The sequence below is a fragment of the Pygocentrus nattereri genome, chromosome 8, assembly GCF_015220715.1.
Source record: "Pygocentrus nattereri isolate fPygNat1 chromosome 8, fPygNat1.pri, whole genome shotgun sequence".
In the NCBI taxonomy this organism is placed as follows: domain Eukaryota; kingdom Metazoa; phylum Chordata; class Actinopteri; order Characiformes; family Serrasalmidae; genus Pygocentrus; species Pygocentrus nattereri.
Genome location: NC_051218.1, coordinates 12676029 through 12694509, shown reverse-complemented (window position 1 = coordinate 12694509; position 18481 = coordinate 12676029). Strand labels below are relative to the sequence as shown.

The 18481-nt window shown below is 39.4% G+C and overlaps 2 protein-coding genes across 4 annotated transcripts in view; both read left to right on the top strand.

The window, feature by feature from the left end:
* The first annotated feature begins 5365 nt into the window (after positions 1-5365).
* cxcl14 (chemokine (C-X-C motif) ligand 14) lies at positions 5366-10925 on the top strand. Its single transcript, XM_017690103.2, has 4 exons — positions 5366-5682; positions 6425-6530; positions 8535-8648; positions 9345-10925. The coding sequence occupies exons 1-4, from the start codon at positions 5619-5621 to the stop codon at positions 9358-9360; spliced, it is 300 nt and encodes a 99-aa protein (XP_017545592.1). The 5' UTR covers positions 5366-5618; the 3' UTR covers positions 9361-10925.
* Positions 10926-12012: 1087 nt separating this feature from the next.
* Positions 12013-18481, top strand: part of fam13b (family with sequence similarity 13 member B) — a 45083-nt gene continuing 38614 nt past the window's right edge. For all 3 annotated transcript variants that reach the window (XM_017690108.2, XM_017690109.2, XM_017690105.2), the window contains exon 1: positions 12013-12238. The gene's annotated coding sequence lies outside the window, so the exon portion shown is untranslated. The remainder of the gene's footprint in view (positions 12239-18481) is intronic.

Sequence of the window (18481 nt, the reverse complement as noted above, 5' to 3'; positions counted from 1 at the left end):
TTCGAACACTGGACGTATTGTCTTTGTACTATTGGGGTTGTAGTAGTTTAATGTCTAGACAGGGGTAAACACAGGATTTTTCCATTAGATTAAGCACCAACCTGGACCGGTGTGCCATTATATAAACCCATACAATCAGCCAATGTCAATGTACTAGTCAACTTAAAAGCAGCTGTAAATATAGACCTACATTGTTGCCCTGGTCTGACTAGCCTCGTGATGAATCAGGTGTGTTGGAGCAACAATAACACCACATTGTGCAGGGCTCAGGCTGTTTAACAATTGTGAGAACAGTAAGAATTCTTGTTGACGATCATAATGTCCTTGGCTGTCCAACTGGATCGTATCGTTTATCAGATCAGTAGGTTGTATTAGACATTATAGCAGCTTCCCAACATGGCTGATGAGAACACCACTGTTCCACACGGAGAAAGGCCTAATTAACAGACAGGATGATCTAGCGCTCCCCCTGCCCAGAACAATTAGGAGGCCAAGGGAATGGTTTAACTTTCCTGCCAGTATCAACACTGGTGTGGCTCATGGCCGATTTCACTGATATCTCTGAATACTGGCTTGCAGGACATGCATGCCAAAGCACACTTCAGTATTGTTCAGACAAAGCCCGATTAAAACCGCCTCACTTTGATTACTCAGAGCTTATGGGTAGTTTTACTCTTACCAGCTGAGCTGAAATGATTTGCATCTTGTGGGACAGAGTAGGAGTCTGCGGCATTTCCTCAGTCATTCGCTAGCACAGACAAGGGGTCATACAAAGGCCTCTCAACCAGAGTGAACAGTGGCAGTGATCAATAGTCAGCAAGCGGCTCTGTGGACAGCAGTAGACTGCGCTGGACAGAAACTGAGGATTTGATTCATTAATGCCTACCCTGGACCTGGAAATGTCTCTCTGATATCACCCCTCTTCAGTATCATTTAGCCCAATTCTCCTAGACCAGAGATGTGCACTGTGTATGGATGTAGTAATATGTATGTAGATAATCCAACTTCTGAAGTACTGCATCTGCCAATGCCAAGTCCTCACAGTGACAGTGACCTGACAGTGAGAGCTGTCTTCGAGGTCCTGGTGTATAGTAGCATTGATAAGAACATGCACATTCAAATTACATATTCACAAATGACCACAGAACATCATTTGTCATAAGAGTAGTTTCTTCATCCATGTGAACCAGAGATGGGGACTCCTGCCGTTTATTGACTCGCAACTCAACTCTGACTTGAGACTAAAGGGTTGAAGTTTTGGCCTAAGAAAAATACAAACAAAATTGATTAAATTCGGACCATCAACTTGACACAGTCGTTACTGTAGAATGGATCTCCTGCAGCTCACAATGGCCATATGACTTCAAAAAAGTGCCTTTCAAACATAGAAAAACCTTCAGTCCGATGGACAGAACAAAGCACTACACACAGTAAACATGGCATTTAAAATTCCAGTATTGACTTGGAGTCACACCCCTGTGACACAAGACTAGACTCAAACTTTGAAGAAGCGACTTGTTAGTATCTCTGGTGTGGACTAAAGCCTTGCTAATTGAGGAAGAACTCATCTTAACCAAAGAAGTTTTCAACTGATGATCCATTAAAGTTGGATAAGCTAAAACTTAAGAAACGAAAACCTCACATTCCTGCCTATCAATGCAAACCACACCAGTTGCCCAGTTCATTTATTGTGTTTGTGCATTACCAAGCATTGTCATGACTTCACTTTCTGTTTATTATGGGTACTGTCTTTCTGTTATTTGGGATCATTTTATGGCTGAAACAAAAATTTTACAAGATGTTAATAATTGAATACCACAGCCATTGGCTAATTTATTTCAAGATGGTCATGCTTGCAAAGATACAAGCCTGTAAATACTCGACACAAACACTTGTTTCTTGCTGATTTTCTGCTTGTGAATAGCTAAGACTGTCTCTTCTGTCCGTTTTTTTCTTTGTATTGAGCTGTAATGAGTAATGAGGCAAATATTGCCTCTACAGTAGCATTTATGGTGGAACAGGAAGTCCAAATAAGAAGCCAATACTTCAGTCTTGTAGCTTTATTACCTGCATGGGAGTTTGATCCAGTTGAACAGCATTACATAAAACTCCATGAAAGTGATTCATAGATTTAGAGTGAAAAGATTTAACTACTTGATTTGTTAAGTAAAGTCAGACATTCAAACAGTTCAACTCTTCATATCGTGCTATCTGTTATGAATGAACGTTAATCGAATTAATTGTTAATCCTGCATCCAACTTTGTCCCCGTTGCATGTAATATTTCCATCTTTCTACTTGCATAGTTGATTCTTTTTTTTAGAATGATTCTTGTTGTTACATTTTTTGGCAGCCCAGTCTGTTTTTCTCCCAACAGCACTAAACTGTGTCTGAAACTGGGCTCTACATAGTGGACTACTTTGGGGTTTCACTATTTTGCAGTGGTGCCTGAAAACATTGTACAGAAGATCCAGTGCACTAAAACAATCCCACAGAGGATTCCCATAATGCAGTGCAATTTTTGGTTTGAAGATTCACACTCAACTTTCTAAAGAAGGGTTACCTATTACAGGGGTAAGTAAGCTCTTCTGATGTATGGAGTCAAATTCAGCAGTTATATTGGACTGGTGGCATGACTTTGCAGTGTTTATGTGAAGGAATCTGCTGTGTCACAGTAATGAGCAAATCCATATGATGCAGTGCCTGAAAATGTACCAGCTTCACCAGTTCTGTCCCCTATAGTGTTCTATACTGAGATCTAGATATTTGAATGCAGATTATGGTAGTCTGGGGACCATTTCAAATTCAAGTTGCACAATGATTCTGCTATGTTATCTAAAGGCAATGGAGGTGGAGTAATATGATGAAGGGGAGGGTCTTCTAAAATGACTGACAGGAGGTCTGCGTAAATACAGACAAACCCTCTGCTCTCCCCTGCAGTTTTCCAAATGTGGTTTCTTAGGCATATAATGCACTAAAACACGGTTTCATCATATTCTTCATATTTTACAGGTCACTTACCAGTTATTTACTTATTACCAGTACCAGTAATAAATAAATAAATTGAACAATGAACTTTTTTGTCAATGAGTTGTGTAAGCGTGGAGAAGCCTGTTTAAAAAGCCTGCACACATCATTACCAATTAAATGTTTTTACTAGAAGTGTATATTCAAACAACAAGCTATTTATTTTTAGACTGTATTCCATGTTCAGAATCTAAATATGAATATGAATGTTCTGAATATGAATCCATGTAACCTTGCTCCATTTCCAAAATCTGAAGATGACCTCACCCCTGAGAAACACACAGTAAACTGCCTTGTGCTTTGAACGAACATATAAAACTGACGACTACTGACAGTTCTAGTTGATTGGGTTTTGCAGGAGTAGTGTTGCTGTCTGTTACCATTACATCTCCATAATCCTCCTGCCCAAAAAGGGCACCCGTCTTGAGGGTCAGATGGTGAGTGACAGGGAGCTTCACATTGAATTGTCATGCTTCTGATTTCTCCCTGGGCGAGTGATTGGCCACAGACAGGTGTCTGATGGGCTGTGGCATGGCTGTGGACAGCTGGGCTGAGGGCTTGGCTGCAGACCCAGGCAGGAGAACAGTGTGTCCGTATGATTCACTCTGGTGCCTCCAATCAGAGACAGGAGTGAGGCACTGTTCTTCCCAGGGCTATCTTTTAACAGGGCGAAACTCTGTTAAAGACACACAAGAGGAAAAACACATAATGGCTCCATTTAGGATTAGCATTAGTTGTTTACTTGCTTCAAGAAAGGAAAGTGCCATGAGTGAAAAGAAAGGAATATTACAGGTTCGTGCACCAACTTTTTGTCGCTGTAAAAATAGATTGCTGCGTCATATGGTTCAGTGCTTCAAGAAAATAACCCACCATCTAAGTTTATATCAACAGAGCTTAGAGCTGGCCAGCTCCTCTCATCCAGATTAATGTAAACAGATTAACACACAAATAATAGCGCCAGATCACTTTGCTAATCTGCACTACGTACACTTGGATCAATTTTCCCCCATAATCTTCCCATTCAAATATTTACCCATTCTGATGAACAAACACAGTAATCTCATCTAAAACCTTTAGCCTTTCTCTGGTGCCTGTTTACAGCAGGCCAGTTTTCTTAATCCATTAATTGGTATGAACTCAACTGAAATGACCTGATTTGAACCTATGATAAGTTTATTTATTTATTTATTTATTATATATTTTTTATTTCTGCTTTATTTTCACCACATACTCACACTATTGAAACAAAGGCTAGTTATGAAAGTCCTGCACTGGCTACTGCACCTTCCTCATCATTATAGCAATTCAAACATTCTGTATGACAAATGCCAGTGATGACTCAGTGGAAGGGTGGAAAGAGTACTGTCAACTCTGCACAATAGTCACTAATGTGTAGTCTGACAGTTTTATATTTACAGCAGTCACATGTACAGCACAACAGACGGGGGCCAATCAACTGTGACTACAGGTGCATTTTTTGCAGCTAAAATTGTTGTAGAAACTACACGTCTGTTGGTTACATAAGAGATATTCCAAATGTAATTGCAGTTATGCAAGTATGCTGCTATCATAAGTATCATAATGACGTTTTTTTTCTGTGGAGTATAGCACATAATCCTATACGTTTAGGACTAGAGAAGGTGCCAAGGTACTGATATGCCTAATCCTGATGTTTTTTTTTGGGAATTTATCCTTGCTTTAAACAGTCAGATTTCTTTAACCAGTGTTATGTGTGTGTGTGTGTGTGTGTGTGTGTGTGTGTGTGTGTGTGTGTGTATATGTGTATATATGTATGTATGTGTGTATATATATGTATGTATGTGTGTATATATATATGTGTGTGTGTGTATGTATGTATGTATGTATATGTGTATATATGTATGTGTGTGTGTATATATGTATATATATATCCTATATTATATTTTATATAGAAGTCTTTATATTAGTATTTATGTTATATTACAAGAGACATCTGTTTCAAAGACACTTTGTCCAGACATGTATTGAGTTAAAAATATGAAGCTTTACGCTGTCCATCCCTTGTGTCCAACCGTCAGTAGCCTACATGAACGCCTTCTGTGCCAAACCACCAGCGTAGGTAATCTTATCTGAATTGAGTTGAGTAAAATAAGTCCAGAGCAACAAAAGGCGTAAAATCCTATCTAATTATCTCCCCTAACAACGAACTAACTCTTTCAATGAACTTTTTTAATTCAATTTCACTGCTTTTCTTCCTCCTCTTAGCCTGGACGCTTCTGTGAGAAATATAAGCGCTGAACTCGTCGGCCGGCTCTGCATATTAATGAGGCGCGAGGGAGCTTTTTTAAAAGCCAACCGCTCAGCGGCGTTTCCTCACACTGCACTCACAGCTCAACGGTCCCTCCGACTCGCTGCTAGCACAGCGTCTCCAACCTGCCTGCCGAACTAGCGGGCTTGTGGGAGCACAAAGAGCCCTGAGTGAAGAGAGAAAGTCGACATTTCTTTACTCGGTGAAAGGATATCGACGTTATTAAAGCGTTTTGAACTCCGTTGAAACCAGGCGGCTAACGTTAACGTTAGTTTTGAGGAGGTCCTCCCTCAACATCTACTGGGATGAATCGCTGCACAGCCGCGGTACTTTTGTTGGTCATTGCTATATATTCGCTGAACACAGAAGGTAAATGTGTTCTTTTTTTCTCGTTTCAACCTTTATTTTTGTCCATTTTAACGAAATATGTTTAAGGTTAGGAGTTAAGAGTTTACCAAGTGCACAACAGTTTATTTACTTTATGGGAACGGTTAACGCCTGGAGGAGAAATGGCATCATCTTTTTTCTGTTGTTTGCCTCCTCGTAGTGAAGCTAGGTTAGTTAGCCTGAGAAGTGAGATGTCTAACCGACTCCGTTGCAGCTGTGAACAAAATACAGTTGTGTTGTACAAAAGTTAACGGTGTTTTAGTAACTCTTTGTTTTGGATGACTTGGTTTTGGCCCCTGTCCTGAGGCTGGAAAGGGATGATGCTGAGCAGAACAGGGGGAATATTGATGAAGTAGAAGATGTGGGTCACACGTTAACTCCTTTCAGTGGGAGCAACACAAACAGCCGCTCACCTTTCACTTGGCCTCATGGTGGGATGGTGGAAGGTGCTGGGAAGCGTTAAATGGACATTTCATGGACTCTCTGTGTTGTTGATGCATGTAGCTGGAGGTTCCACGTAGCCTGTGAACACGAAGATTTGGCTTAATTGTGTATTTTTGTCTGTTCTTCCATTGTTGGTAGTTAGATGTTGACCAGCCCTGCGTTTCTGAAGGAATTGTTGAAATGAGACATTTGGTAAAGGTAATTGAGAGTTTCTTTAAATTATATATGATTATGTATTTCTAACAGTCTGTATTTTCTTTTTTTTTCTTTTGTTTTGCAGCGTACAAATGCAGATGCACAAGGAAAGGCCCAAAGATACGGTACAAGGATGTGCAGAAACTTGAAATTAAGCCTAAACATCCATTCTGCCAGGAGAAAATGATATTGTAAGTCTCCCTCTGACTCCCTCTCTCTCCCTCTCCCTATTTCTGGTTCTGGTTCCTTCATCATTTTCCCATACAAAGACTACACTATACACTACGAAATCAGCAAATGCATTTGCTGTAGATTGTAACACAACTGTCCATCCCGGAAACTTCACTGTGTGCTGGAAAGCTCATTTATTATTGATATGACTGTACAATGAAGTTGAGACTGAGACAGGTGTTTGAGATTTATGGTCTTGCTGTAAGAATTAGTTATTGATTCCCATTGTCTTTTTTTTTTTTATTATATGTGGTAATGAAATCATGTTGTGCACTTAAGTGCTTAAAGCTTAGATCATAGTAAAATATTACTGAATTGTTGAAAAACATAACAAATCACCCATTTTTTCCACTGTTGCACAATTTGCCAGTATCTAATTTTTTAGCATTAGATTCACCCTAGTAGTTTGATTTGATGCATACGAATAGTTCAGTGTTCATTTACAGAGCGATATGTGGTTTTGCTTTGTTTACATTTGATTCAAGTTGGATGTAAACAGACGGATCTCCTTTATCCTTATTAAGGATGTGCACACTGCTGCCATCTGCTGTTCTTGGACAGAATCGTGATGAAACAAAAACGTCATATAAAGCAACAATAGGTCTGGCTTATGGTATAATTGTGAATACTTTCAATCTTTGTGTCAGAGTCTGTATCCATAATGGTTGGTGCACTTGAATTAAGTAATGAGTGAAAAACTGATCCATCATGAATTTCCAGCATTTCAAACTGAGTCCAAGATTTCACTGTAACATTCTGTAGTGATATGGATTTTTACATGCTATACAGGATCGTTTCAATACAAACATTTAAGCAAAAAAGACATTGAGGATGTTATAAAGGGTTATAACATGGTGTAGATTTCTCTGCAAGTTTGTAATTATGATGAATGGTAATACAAATAAGGCTAATGTGAATTAAAACAGATATAGCCCAAACAAAATGAGGCCTGTGGTAACAATTATGCTTTACACATTTAATTTAGTCTCTCTTTTATGGTTTGTGCAGCATAGGATATTTGGATTTGGTTTTGTCTGAAATGATAGGCCCAGGTCCGAATGGAAAACAACCCTGCAGACTGCAAAAACAGTGTCTTTCTCTCTCTAGGTCTGGCAGCAGGCGCTGTCCCAAAGTTTAGCATTCTAGAAGCCTCCTCAGCCCCATATTAGTTCTCTTTCTGTTCTCAAAATCTAGGAATGGCTTTGGAGTCAACAGAATGTTCTGTTGGTTTCACAGGTGAATAGTTTAAGAAGAAGATGCAATAAATGGAGAAGAGTTTAAGCCCCTCGTCCTCTGGAAAAGGACCGCATTTCACAGACTTGCATAGATCTTAATGAGTTTGCTGTTTGGATTATTTTGACTGTTGAATAAGTGAAAAATGGAAGATTGTGGTCTTGGCTGCTGTCTTGGATAATAACTGTTAAGCAGCAACTGTTTACTGTACCAATCTGAGGACAGAATTGAGTACCTTTGCACTACTTGGAAAAAAGCCAGCTTTAACTACATTCTCTGCAGCCCCCCTTCGGCCTGTTTAGGACGTGTAAGGATGTAAGCATGTGCTACATCATGTGGCAAACAAAATCCCCTAGCTAGATACTTCATAAATAGACTGGGAACTGAGTGTATCTTGGCTCTCTCCCAACAGAAACATTCTTAGGTGTTTGTTAATGTAACAAAATTTCATTTAAAATCATTTACAACTATTTATTTTGGTTCATTTACAATGAAACATTCACGTAATGTATAGTGCATCTTCCATTTTTGAATGGCACAGAAAAGGAGTTACATATATTTATATGACAGCCACGATATATGAGACTAACAACAAAACTGATCAGTATTGATCACTGCAGTGTTATGTAGCTACATATATTTTTTAATTATATTTTTGAGTTGTGACTCAAATCCCGAGTGACCTTCACTCTCCTTCTCTTCTATCCTTTCTTTTTTTCTCTGCTATTTAGCGTGACCATGGAGAATGTGTCCCGTTTCAAAGGTCAGGAATATTGCCTGCATCCCAGACTGCAGAGCACTAAAAACCTTGTCAAGTGGTTCAGAATTTGGAAGGACAAGCACAGGTAAGCTACACCAAGCAACAGGAGAATGTCAGAGGTACAATGCATTTGGCTAGACTGCATTGCCCAATGTTGCGAGAGAACAAAATCGTGTGTGTGTGTGTGTGTGTGTGTGTATGCTACCATTAAGACTGCTTTGCTTTTTGTACCTTCGTCTTTTGTACGATTACGTTGTCATTTTTGATAGTAACACAGAGTATTATAGCTGTATTCCGAGATTCATCCGTATATCTTCATTTTTATATGTAGCACTGAGTAAACACTAATATACATTATAATAGGAGAGACTTGTCAAAAAACAAAGTTGTTGTATAACAATGATGGTCAGATACACAACGTTAACATACAGTACAGGAGGCAGTTGAACAAATTGGTTTTTTTTGCTAAAAATTTTCTGAGTAGTGTAATGAGGGAAAGACGTGGTCAATATTGATAAACTCTAGCTTTTTGGTTATTTATTTTCTTATTTAGTTTTTTGTAGTTGTTTAGTAATTTATGTTGTAAATTCTGTTGATTTACAAGAAAAAAAATCATCTCTCACTCCAAGAATTGAGAGGTAGCTGTGCTCTAAAAACATAAAACAGAAATAAAACACAGATAAACTAAAGCATCTAAAACATTCTAGAATATACTGTACATTTTATAATAAAAATAGCTTTGTAGTCTCTCATTAGATCTGTTATTTCTTTTGTTTTACAGGGTGTATGAGGCCTAAAATGACAATATGAGGAGCTAGAGGCTGAAACTCTGTGGAATGTACAACACCACCAGTGGAACTGTGGATCAGCAGAGGACCTGTTTTCAGAGAATTACGAGGCAATTGCTCAGATAAGCTTAAGAAGCACAAGAGACCTTTTCTTCAGGAACAATGTCTTTAAAGACATCTGTACAAAATATCATTACTTATATTTCAAACATAATCATGGTCCAAACAAAGCTCTATGTAATTATACCAAGTGTTAGACTTGCAAACAAGACAGCATAAGAAAGTCTGTCAGTCAGATTTAGATGCGAGAGAGATCGCTGAATTTTCAGATGGGGAATGTTATCCTCTGATGTCTCTGTTTGTTCTTGGTCTGACTCATTGTCTTGTGGTATGTAAAAGGATTTTACCACACATTATTTTACTACCAGACAGATGCTGTTGTATAGTAGTGTGCTGTCCACATGGTTCAGACAACATAGAGAAACCAATCATAAGGGATTTTTTTCCCACTTATTTTTCCATACATCAATACGGATCACACCTTTTGACATCTAAGTGAAGCTACTTTTGCTGTGTGGTAATAGAAAACACAAAAGTAATTGAAAGATTCTGAGGTAACTTGTGTAAATAATTCTTCTAAGGGTTTATCATGTGCCAACATACTGCTGGTAAAAGGAGCGAAAAGCTGATTTCTGGTACTTTAATTTTGTTTTGTTAAGAGCATATCCATCAAGACAAATATATTAACCCTCTCAGTTATCCACATTATTTTATTGCATTGATCTGTGATCTTTGATCTTCTCTTGATGAACATAAGTATCAATGTTATTCCATGCAGTTATGCACACTTGAGTGTCACTTAACATCCCAGATGGTTAAATTACACCATCCTGATGCAACATGTGTTGATGCCACTGAAGTTATTCTTAGAAACACTACAGTTTACTCCTGTGTGCACAGGTTCTGAAATAAGAGCACATAAACTTTGAGGCCTACAGTAAGTCAGTTTGTTTACCTTGAAACTTTGTTTTAAATAATAGCCCTTCCATCACCACATCATCATTACTCTTCTGTGGAGTAATGTTTTTTTTTGTTGTTATTTTGTCATATTTGGAATATAAAGGAGTGTAATTTTTTCCATTTTTTTCCATCAGGTAAACTGTATGCACAAGACTCTGGTTCCAAACTCTGGTCCTAGAGGTCCTAATGTTTTTCCTTCTCCCAATGTGATCCAACTAATCAGCTCATTTACATCCCTCCCTGAGCTGAACCGGGGGAGTTAGAACAGGAAAGTGCTCAACTGCAGGGCAGGGGTTCTCCAGGACCAGAGTTGGGAAACTGGCGTGAGCATACAATTAAGCATCTTGTAAATACAGAACATTTTTGCCTTGATGAGTTCATTTAGAATTTCATAGTGGAGCTATGTATTGTATTACAGAGTTGTTGTTTCACTATTTAAATACCCAATAACAGTAATATTTAAATCTTTGTGTTTGGGTTTATCCACCAAGCACTGCTTCAGTTGCATTTCAAGGAGTGTTATCTACAGCAATAAAACTATTTAAATGACTCTGGATATGTGTTCACTTCTTACTGTAGTCATCTCTTTTGTTTAATTTACATACGGCGGTGAATTTAAGCTCTACAGTGGCGTTAAGGTACCCAAGAGTGTTACATAATTGGAGAGCCAGCAGGTGGCAGTACTGCAGCGCTTAGTATGCTGGCTGAGCTCATGTTCTACACTGCCAATGTTCTCCATGCTGTGTAAAAAAACTGCACACCACCGCACTAAACAGTATGTCAAACCATCATTAGTAGTGCATTCAGTGTAGCATAGTATGGCAGAATAGCGTAGGATTGTATAGTATATGTCTTTGGATGCAGCCCCATATTCTAGGCATGACAGCTCTCGCTCCATACACAAATAAAGATGTCTTTTACAACATGAAATGGATTTGTTAGTGCAGCAAACATGCAAAAATATTTAGTGCATCTGTCCTCAGGGCTTCGCGAAAGAGGAAGAGACGGTTTGTTTGCAATATTGAGAAATCGACGCTGGGTGGCGCCCTCGTTCAACACAGGCGGTGGTCAGAGCTGTCGCTTGATTTAGATTGCAGGGTCCCGTTTTTCCTTCCCAGCTCTCGCTCTGCTCCATCTGCGCTGAACACACACAAAACCCCAAGAAGCCACATATCAGGTGCAGCGCAGGGGATAGGAATACCTAGGAATACCTCCAATCTCAAAAATGAAGATAAAAAGTATAACAGACTAAGTAAAGTAAACCGTAAAGTATTTGGGGAGATTTTAACCCCAAATACATTAGAAACTCAATAGATGTAGTTACTGCATTAGGTCGAATTATAATGGAGGATAAGGACAACTTCCAAAAATGATTTATTTCATTTCCGTCTTTAAGTGTCAGCTCAGCTGGAGGGTCTGGAGTCTTCATTTCCTTCTTTAATATCACTTTTGCGAGATAAACAGATTTTTGCGTCCAGGCTGAGTTACTGCAACCGAAAATTCTAGAAACACCAGCGAGCCTATGAAGTTGGGAGAGAGATGCTGTTGCTGGAGGAGGAGCGAGAGAGCGAGAGAGCGAGAGAGAGAGAGCGAGAGAGAGAGAGAGAGAGAGAGAGGCGGGGTCTGAGTTTTTTGGCATCTCTCTGGCCGTTGTGGGTGTGTTGGCTCTACTGTACACGATTCCGCGACGAGCTCTGAAGCTTTATCTCCATTTTTGAGCAAACAAGGAACCAGCTAGAGAAGCTCGGCATGCCATCCGAATATATCAGCTAGTGCTTTTTCCGTTTCGGTTGTCTACAGGAGTCTACTGGGGACGCAAAATTGCAGAAACAATCTATTGTTGTCGATTGTCGTCGGATTTGACCTGGTAAGTGCACGGCTAGCTTATTCGATGCTCCGGCAGACTGACTAACGTTAGCTAGCTGCCTGCCTAAGCTAGCTAATATTAGCTGGCTTGTGCTGTAGCTATGTAGCTAGCATGCTAGCTTGCGACTTGACAGACCAGTTAAAGTAGGACGCCTAGTTTTTACTTGCCTCATTTTTGATAATCTGCCAGTTTTGTACGTGCTCTTCGGTTTTTCTCTAAAGGTGTGGTTATTAAAACCCTTTCCTGCTAATTCCGGATTCTAATGCCTGATATCTGCCAGCCAGGAGGAACTGACTGGCACAGTTGAAGCGATATCACAGACATCTAATCCTGCGGTCGCTCTGCCAGCGTCCGGAATGTAGCTAGCTAGCCAGCTAGGTAAATAATATAAATAAATGAGGAATGACAGAATATCAGAAAGTTAAGTGTTTAATGAGCAAAGTTACTTAGCTGCTTGTTTGCAAACCATTATGTAACTAACTGGTCTGGTGGAAAGTGTCTGTGGACGTGTTTGAACTGGAATTTTATCTTGACTTCACAAACTAGCAAACAGCTTAGCTGAGTAGTCTTGCATTAGTTCGTTGGTCATTAATTAGCTGACGCTGGGTGCTCTGTACTGAAACGTTGGAAGTGTTTTTATATGACGCTGTATTATATCTGTAGTTGTGTAATAACCTGTGTAACTCATTAAACTGTCACATTTGGCTAACGTAGCAATTAGTAGCAAAGGTCGGAAATACCGTTAGTAGTCTCTGTATACAAGTGCCATTGTACTTTGGATGAAGTAAGCCATCATTATTTGAATGAATACCAAACTAGGCTTACTTCTGCTTTGGTCAGGATGCGTGAAGTAAGCGATACTCCGCTTCAGTCCAAACTGGCCGCGTCATTAATATTTTCTAAAGGCACAATATGTTGTTCTGTGTTTCACTGTCGTAACAGGGAAACTTGGCGTTTTCTTCAAATTTTCTGCTTAATTAAATTGCATTTAACTATGTTATTTAGAGTGATTTGGTGTAAAATCCTTGGTCTACAGAAACTTACTGAGTTGTTCTCATTGGTGATAGAAACCAGACTGGTGTGAATAATGCCACTAAAAGCTCCCACACAGACAGTTATTACGTAAAATGCTTATGAATACTCAGCCTGGTGTCTGAGACATTGTTTTATAGTAGTTTTGTTATAACATTTTGCCCTAAACGTATTTTAATCAGTTTATTTTATTCATGGTGAAGAGATGAAGGGTGTTCTGAGGCAAAATAGTCTCTAAAGCAAACTTTTTTCCAGGTTATCCAGTATTTTACCATCATCAACATCACATATAAAAACTCAGACAACACGTGTAGGTTCACTGGTGGTTTTGGATAGTTAATAAAAGGTCTGTATTTGTGTTTTAGACCTTGAGACCACTGGATTCTGTCACCACCACTGTAAAGAAATCGTCAAGTTTCTCTACAAATGAAGCATTTCACATCAGACCGCTCTGAATGGCTTTGTTTATGTCTCAACCACTTAATTATGCAGACATTTTGAAAAAAATGGTGGAATTCCCCTTTAAGTGTTTTTGTAAGTTGCCAGTTGTACTGTCTTAAGAAGGCAGACTAGTCAAGAGGTCGCGCTTGTTTCCAGCCAAAATCCCACACCTTCACCCTAAAATGTGCTTGTGTAAACAATTTTGCCATATATTGTCAGACATGTCAAAGGTCATATTTAAGTTTCAACCAAGCTTAAAGAAGTGGTTCACTAAAAACCCTTACCCCGAACGTAGTCTGTCAACCAGGACTTTGGGTGTCAGTGATTTGCTTCTTCTGCTATAGTTCTGCACTGGAGGCATAATACTGATATAATAGAAGTCTGTGTCACCCTGTAAAAATTTGGCTGCACAATGATATCAGAATCTTATTGGTATCCGTAAATATTTGAAAATATATTGAAATCGAATAGTTGCTCTGCTTTGACCCGTGTTTCAAACCAATATTTGATGATGTTGTTTTGTGCTCTGGAAGAGCAGAAGGTTTAGGCGATGCTGGGCTACAACACTAATAGATCTGTGTTTGATTAGTTTTGCTGCCTTTGGACTTCCCTTCAAATAAAATATTTCTCTGTGATACTAATCTGGGCAGTCAGCATTGTATAAATGTTTAAGTATCAGCATCAGCAGAAATGTACTTGGGAAAAATATTGTATATCTTTATTGGCCACAAATTCGTGCATCTGTATTAAGGAGGCCACTGGTGAGTGTGTCAAGGTTGATCACTAGTTTTAACGTTACGTATAGCTATAACTCAGTACCTTTTGGCCAACACATGTTAGTCAATGAGACATATGCCTTTTAGTAATAGATGACTGACACAACACAATACTTGATCATTTTTTCACTGTTTGACTTTAAAGCCCTTCAGCATTTTAGGCATAGTGGTTTAGTGAAGGACAAACAACCATACAATTTTGGTATTTTTAATAAAGCCCCAACCCTTTCCAGTTCTCTTTTCTTCTGAAAGATGGTTGTTTTCCAATGCAGCGAAGCCAAGCAAGCTAAAATCCCCCGTTGAGCCAAGGACAGAATGTCTGAAAGACTAGACAAACCCATGCGTTCATATCAGCATGAAATCAGCCTGCTTCCCAAAACAGAGGAAAGGATGCTGGAATAACTTTTTTGTGGAGTGCCTGGGTGTGGGGAAAGGGATACTGTCCTGCCTGATGCCTGTAGCAGATGCTTGACAAAGGTGTTCTGTCCTTTAGAACATGCTGAATGTGTCTCCGACAGATTATAGATAAAGCCAGCTGTCCTTGAGAAGATTTCTCTGCTGCTACTTGGCTCAGATTCTGGCCTCCTCACCAACTGACAGATTCTCCTCAGACTCATCCCGGTGTCTGCCATGGAAACAGTTGGAACACCATATGGGTGTGTGCAAGATAAGGGTTAGCACTTATCTGTGGTAACGCTATTCAAATGGAGCCTACATGCGTTAATTAGTGCCATTCGAATGTAGTTATGAAACCTGTTTTAATGGCTGCGGACTGCATTGGGTGTTAACAGTCACGTGAATCTTGGCATATTTTTTCCGATAACGAAAGTGAAATATGACCACACTTCCTGTTGTCTTTGGGAGAGAGTGGTTTGTTGTCTCAAGACATTAAGCAGAGACCCACTGCCAAGAGAACAGATCAGAACATAGGAGTGTGTGACTCAGTTTGCTGGCAAACCAGCACAAACAAAAGCCAAAATAATTAAATCTGTTCAGTTCAAGAAATAAAACAAAAGGACTGTTATTGATCTAATGCATTAGCTGGTCTTGTATGTGCACCAGTTTCGTCTGCTAGAGAACAGGCTTTCATGTTGCCTGTAATGTGGTTAACACTGCACATACAGGATGGCACAGATGAGGTTGTGTGATCTGTCTGTATAGCACATCATCTTTGTTAGCATGATTCAGCCTTTCCTAATAGAAGCTATTCAAATGGGACTTCCTAAATAACCCCGCTCTCGACCACAGGATCTCTGCTTTGCAAGGGAATCAAACACCTCCTAATAAAGCTGTTTGATATTTTATTCTTAACATATTAATTGACACGTTTCTTCCAAGTACACTACTGTCACTTGTTGCTTACTCGCAGCCTCAGATGTGTGTATCTGTTGCACCTTAAGCTGGCAGGGTTTTGTCATTTGTGTTCAGATTGGCTTGCCACACCTGTGTGTACGCACTTTCTTGCACTTTTTTAAACTGTGCAATGGGCGACACAGTTTTGCAAATTGCCTGTGACGTGATGACGAGTCTTTTGGAGTGAGCTATAGTAGGTTTGTTTAATAACATGAAGTTCATAGAATCACATCTTTATAAGTTGTTCAACAGTTTCTTTAAAACACTTGAAAGCTAATAAGCGAGATATCCTGGTGTATTCACTGACACATGCAGCTTTGTTTCCTGTGGGTTTGTTTTTTTTCAGAGACTTGGCCTGCCTCTACATTTCAGACAAGACAACACTCTGTAGTTGGTTATTTAGCAAATGTATTCCAACTAGAGAATGAATGTATTCATTTCCTGCTTGATTCACATGTGATTTAATGGATATAAGCTAGTGATAGTTAATGGCAGTAACTGATGTCATTATAATCTTTAAATCGTGCTGTGTTGTAGTGCTAGTGGCACAAGATTGTGCAGCTTAAAAAAGACATGAAGAAACAACAGCCCTGTTCTGGGGAGATTCAACTACAATCGCATGGCAATAGGAATTGTGCAGGGAAGCAAGTGCTCTTTTACTCTTATATTTGTCACCATGAAAATAGAATAACATGCATCACAATCATACTAATAGTAATAAATCATACTTGATATCTTCTTGTTTATGATTGGTTTGTTGGTTGTAGTGTAAGCAGCCAGGTTGCTGATGCTTGGCCAAAAATAAGCTCTGCAATCCATGTAGGAAAATCAAACGCATATCTTCGCTGTTGTTCGATTACTCATCTCATATTATTAACCGCAACTCTAGCTGCAGTGATGATATGAGCATCTGCAAAGAATAAATTGTTAAAGCAGGAGGATTGTGCAGACAACACAGCGCTGATGTGCACTGAGCAGAACATGCTCTGGCATTGAATCCCCTTGTGAATTAGTTATTCAGTTAGAATACAGTTAGAAAAGGTTCACACTAAAACGCAACAAACCAAAGAAGTTCAATAGGCCCATAGCAACCACTGCAGATCTGAAAGCGATCTTAGTATTGCAATGTAGCAGTAAGAAAATTTCAAACTGACAATTAGATTGGGTAATGAAGGCTGAAGTAGAGATTCTGATTAGTTCTGTCAAAGAGTTTGGGTCTATCTGTTTGTGTCTATGGGTCAGCGCTCCATGTACTTTAATCTCTTTATGATATAAGCTGTTTCTGAACTCAGGCAGACAGTGGTGTGGTTTCGCCACAGTACTTTGAAAAGTGGCGAGTCAAATGTCCACTCGCTTCGTGTTTTTGGCGGCCGTGTTCACGACATGGATGAATGAAACAAAAATGTGAAATCATTGAAATAATTTTTTCACATCAAACATATACGCAGCAGATGCAGTAGGATTATTTGTGATTTGCCATGTTGTTCAAGCCACAAAAACACACCATGAACACATCTCAGAAAACAGGTAAACTGTTGTTGGGCAGGATAATTTGCATTTTTGAAAGGTGGAGGAAGCGTGGAGAGCTTCATTGCTTCATTCAGAAGCTGAAACTTAGCTCTTCCACATATAACTTAAATGTCCATAGCCCAGTTTGAGGCCAGTTGGAGTTGCTTTTGGAGTTGCTAGCACGATCAGTGACAAAGCAGTATCCTTTTACTGCCCCTCAAAAAGTTCCAGTTGCTGAGTCACAGTCAGTCGATTGTTGCCAAGACAGCACCAGAGACAGCAGTGATTGGTTGAGTGAGTTCATGGCATCTGTTAGTTTTTTTTGTTTTTTTTTGAACAGAGAAAAAAATATATTGCGTTTTCACGGTCATCTGAATAAACTGCACAAATAAATCTCGTTAGGTGTGTGAAGTTATTAAGTCCTATCTAGACACAAATAAATTAGATTTTAGTTTGCATAGGAGATTGGATGATTGAGTTGAATTACAAATGCAAAACATAGCTTTTTTTACAGGGACTATTGCTTCCCCTTGCTGTTCTCGTTGCAGTCCCTCCTGAATTCTCAGTAACTGATCAGCAAAATTTCCCTGTTACTACCGCTTGCATACTAATGATTAGTGCTTAGATCTGTGTTGCCAGGGACCACCACAGTGCCAGTTTGGAATCTTGGCCACATAGTCTAAGCGTCCTGGGGGTTAGTGCAATGGTGTGGAAATTTCCATTTACAGCAAAGCAGAGGAGGAAGTTTGCCAAACACTCATACCTGTGTCACTGTAAAGGCAAGCACAGTTGATGCTGTTGAGTTGTCAGAATTCACCTGAAGTGTGATGGGTTTGTTGTTGTTCTTTATTCATTCATAAATGTGCTGAGATCCATGTAACAGAGTCTGATGTGTAGTTTCGCTTTTGCCATAGGTTTTGCATGTGGTGGGTGAAAGACCCTTATCTTAAATCAAGTTCAGAATACTCTCCAGTTCAGCTTCTCCATGACCTGCTCCAGTGTGAGTAACATGGCCCTTTTATAGCTGTCTCCTAAAGAGATCCATCATTACTAATTAATTACTGGCATGGGAGATGTGGCCTCTATAACTGGCATGGTCAAGTCCAACTGTCAGAGGGTTCAGTTGATAGAA

Coding starts and splice junctions, on each gene's coding strand:
- cxcl14 (XM_017690103.2), top strand. CDS start 5,619: ATGAATCGCTGCACAGCCGCGGTACTTTTGTTGGTCATTGCTATATAT. Junction 5,683..6,424: donor ATATTCGCTGAACACAGAAG/GTAAATGTGTTC, acceptor TTTGTTTTGCAG/CGTACAAATGCAGATGCACA. Junction 6,531..8,534: donor TGCCAGGAGAAAATGATATT/GTAAGTCTCCCT, acceptor TCTGCTATTTAG/CGTGACCATGGAGAATGTGT.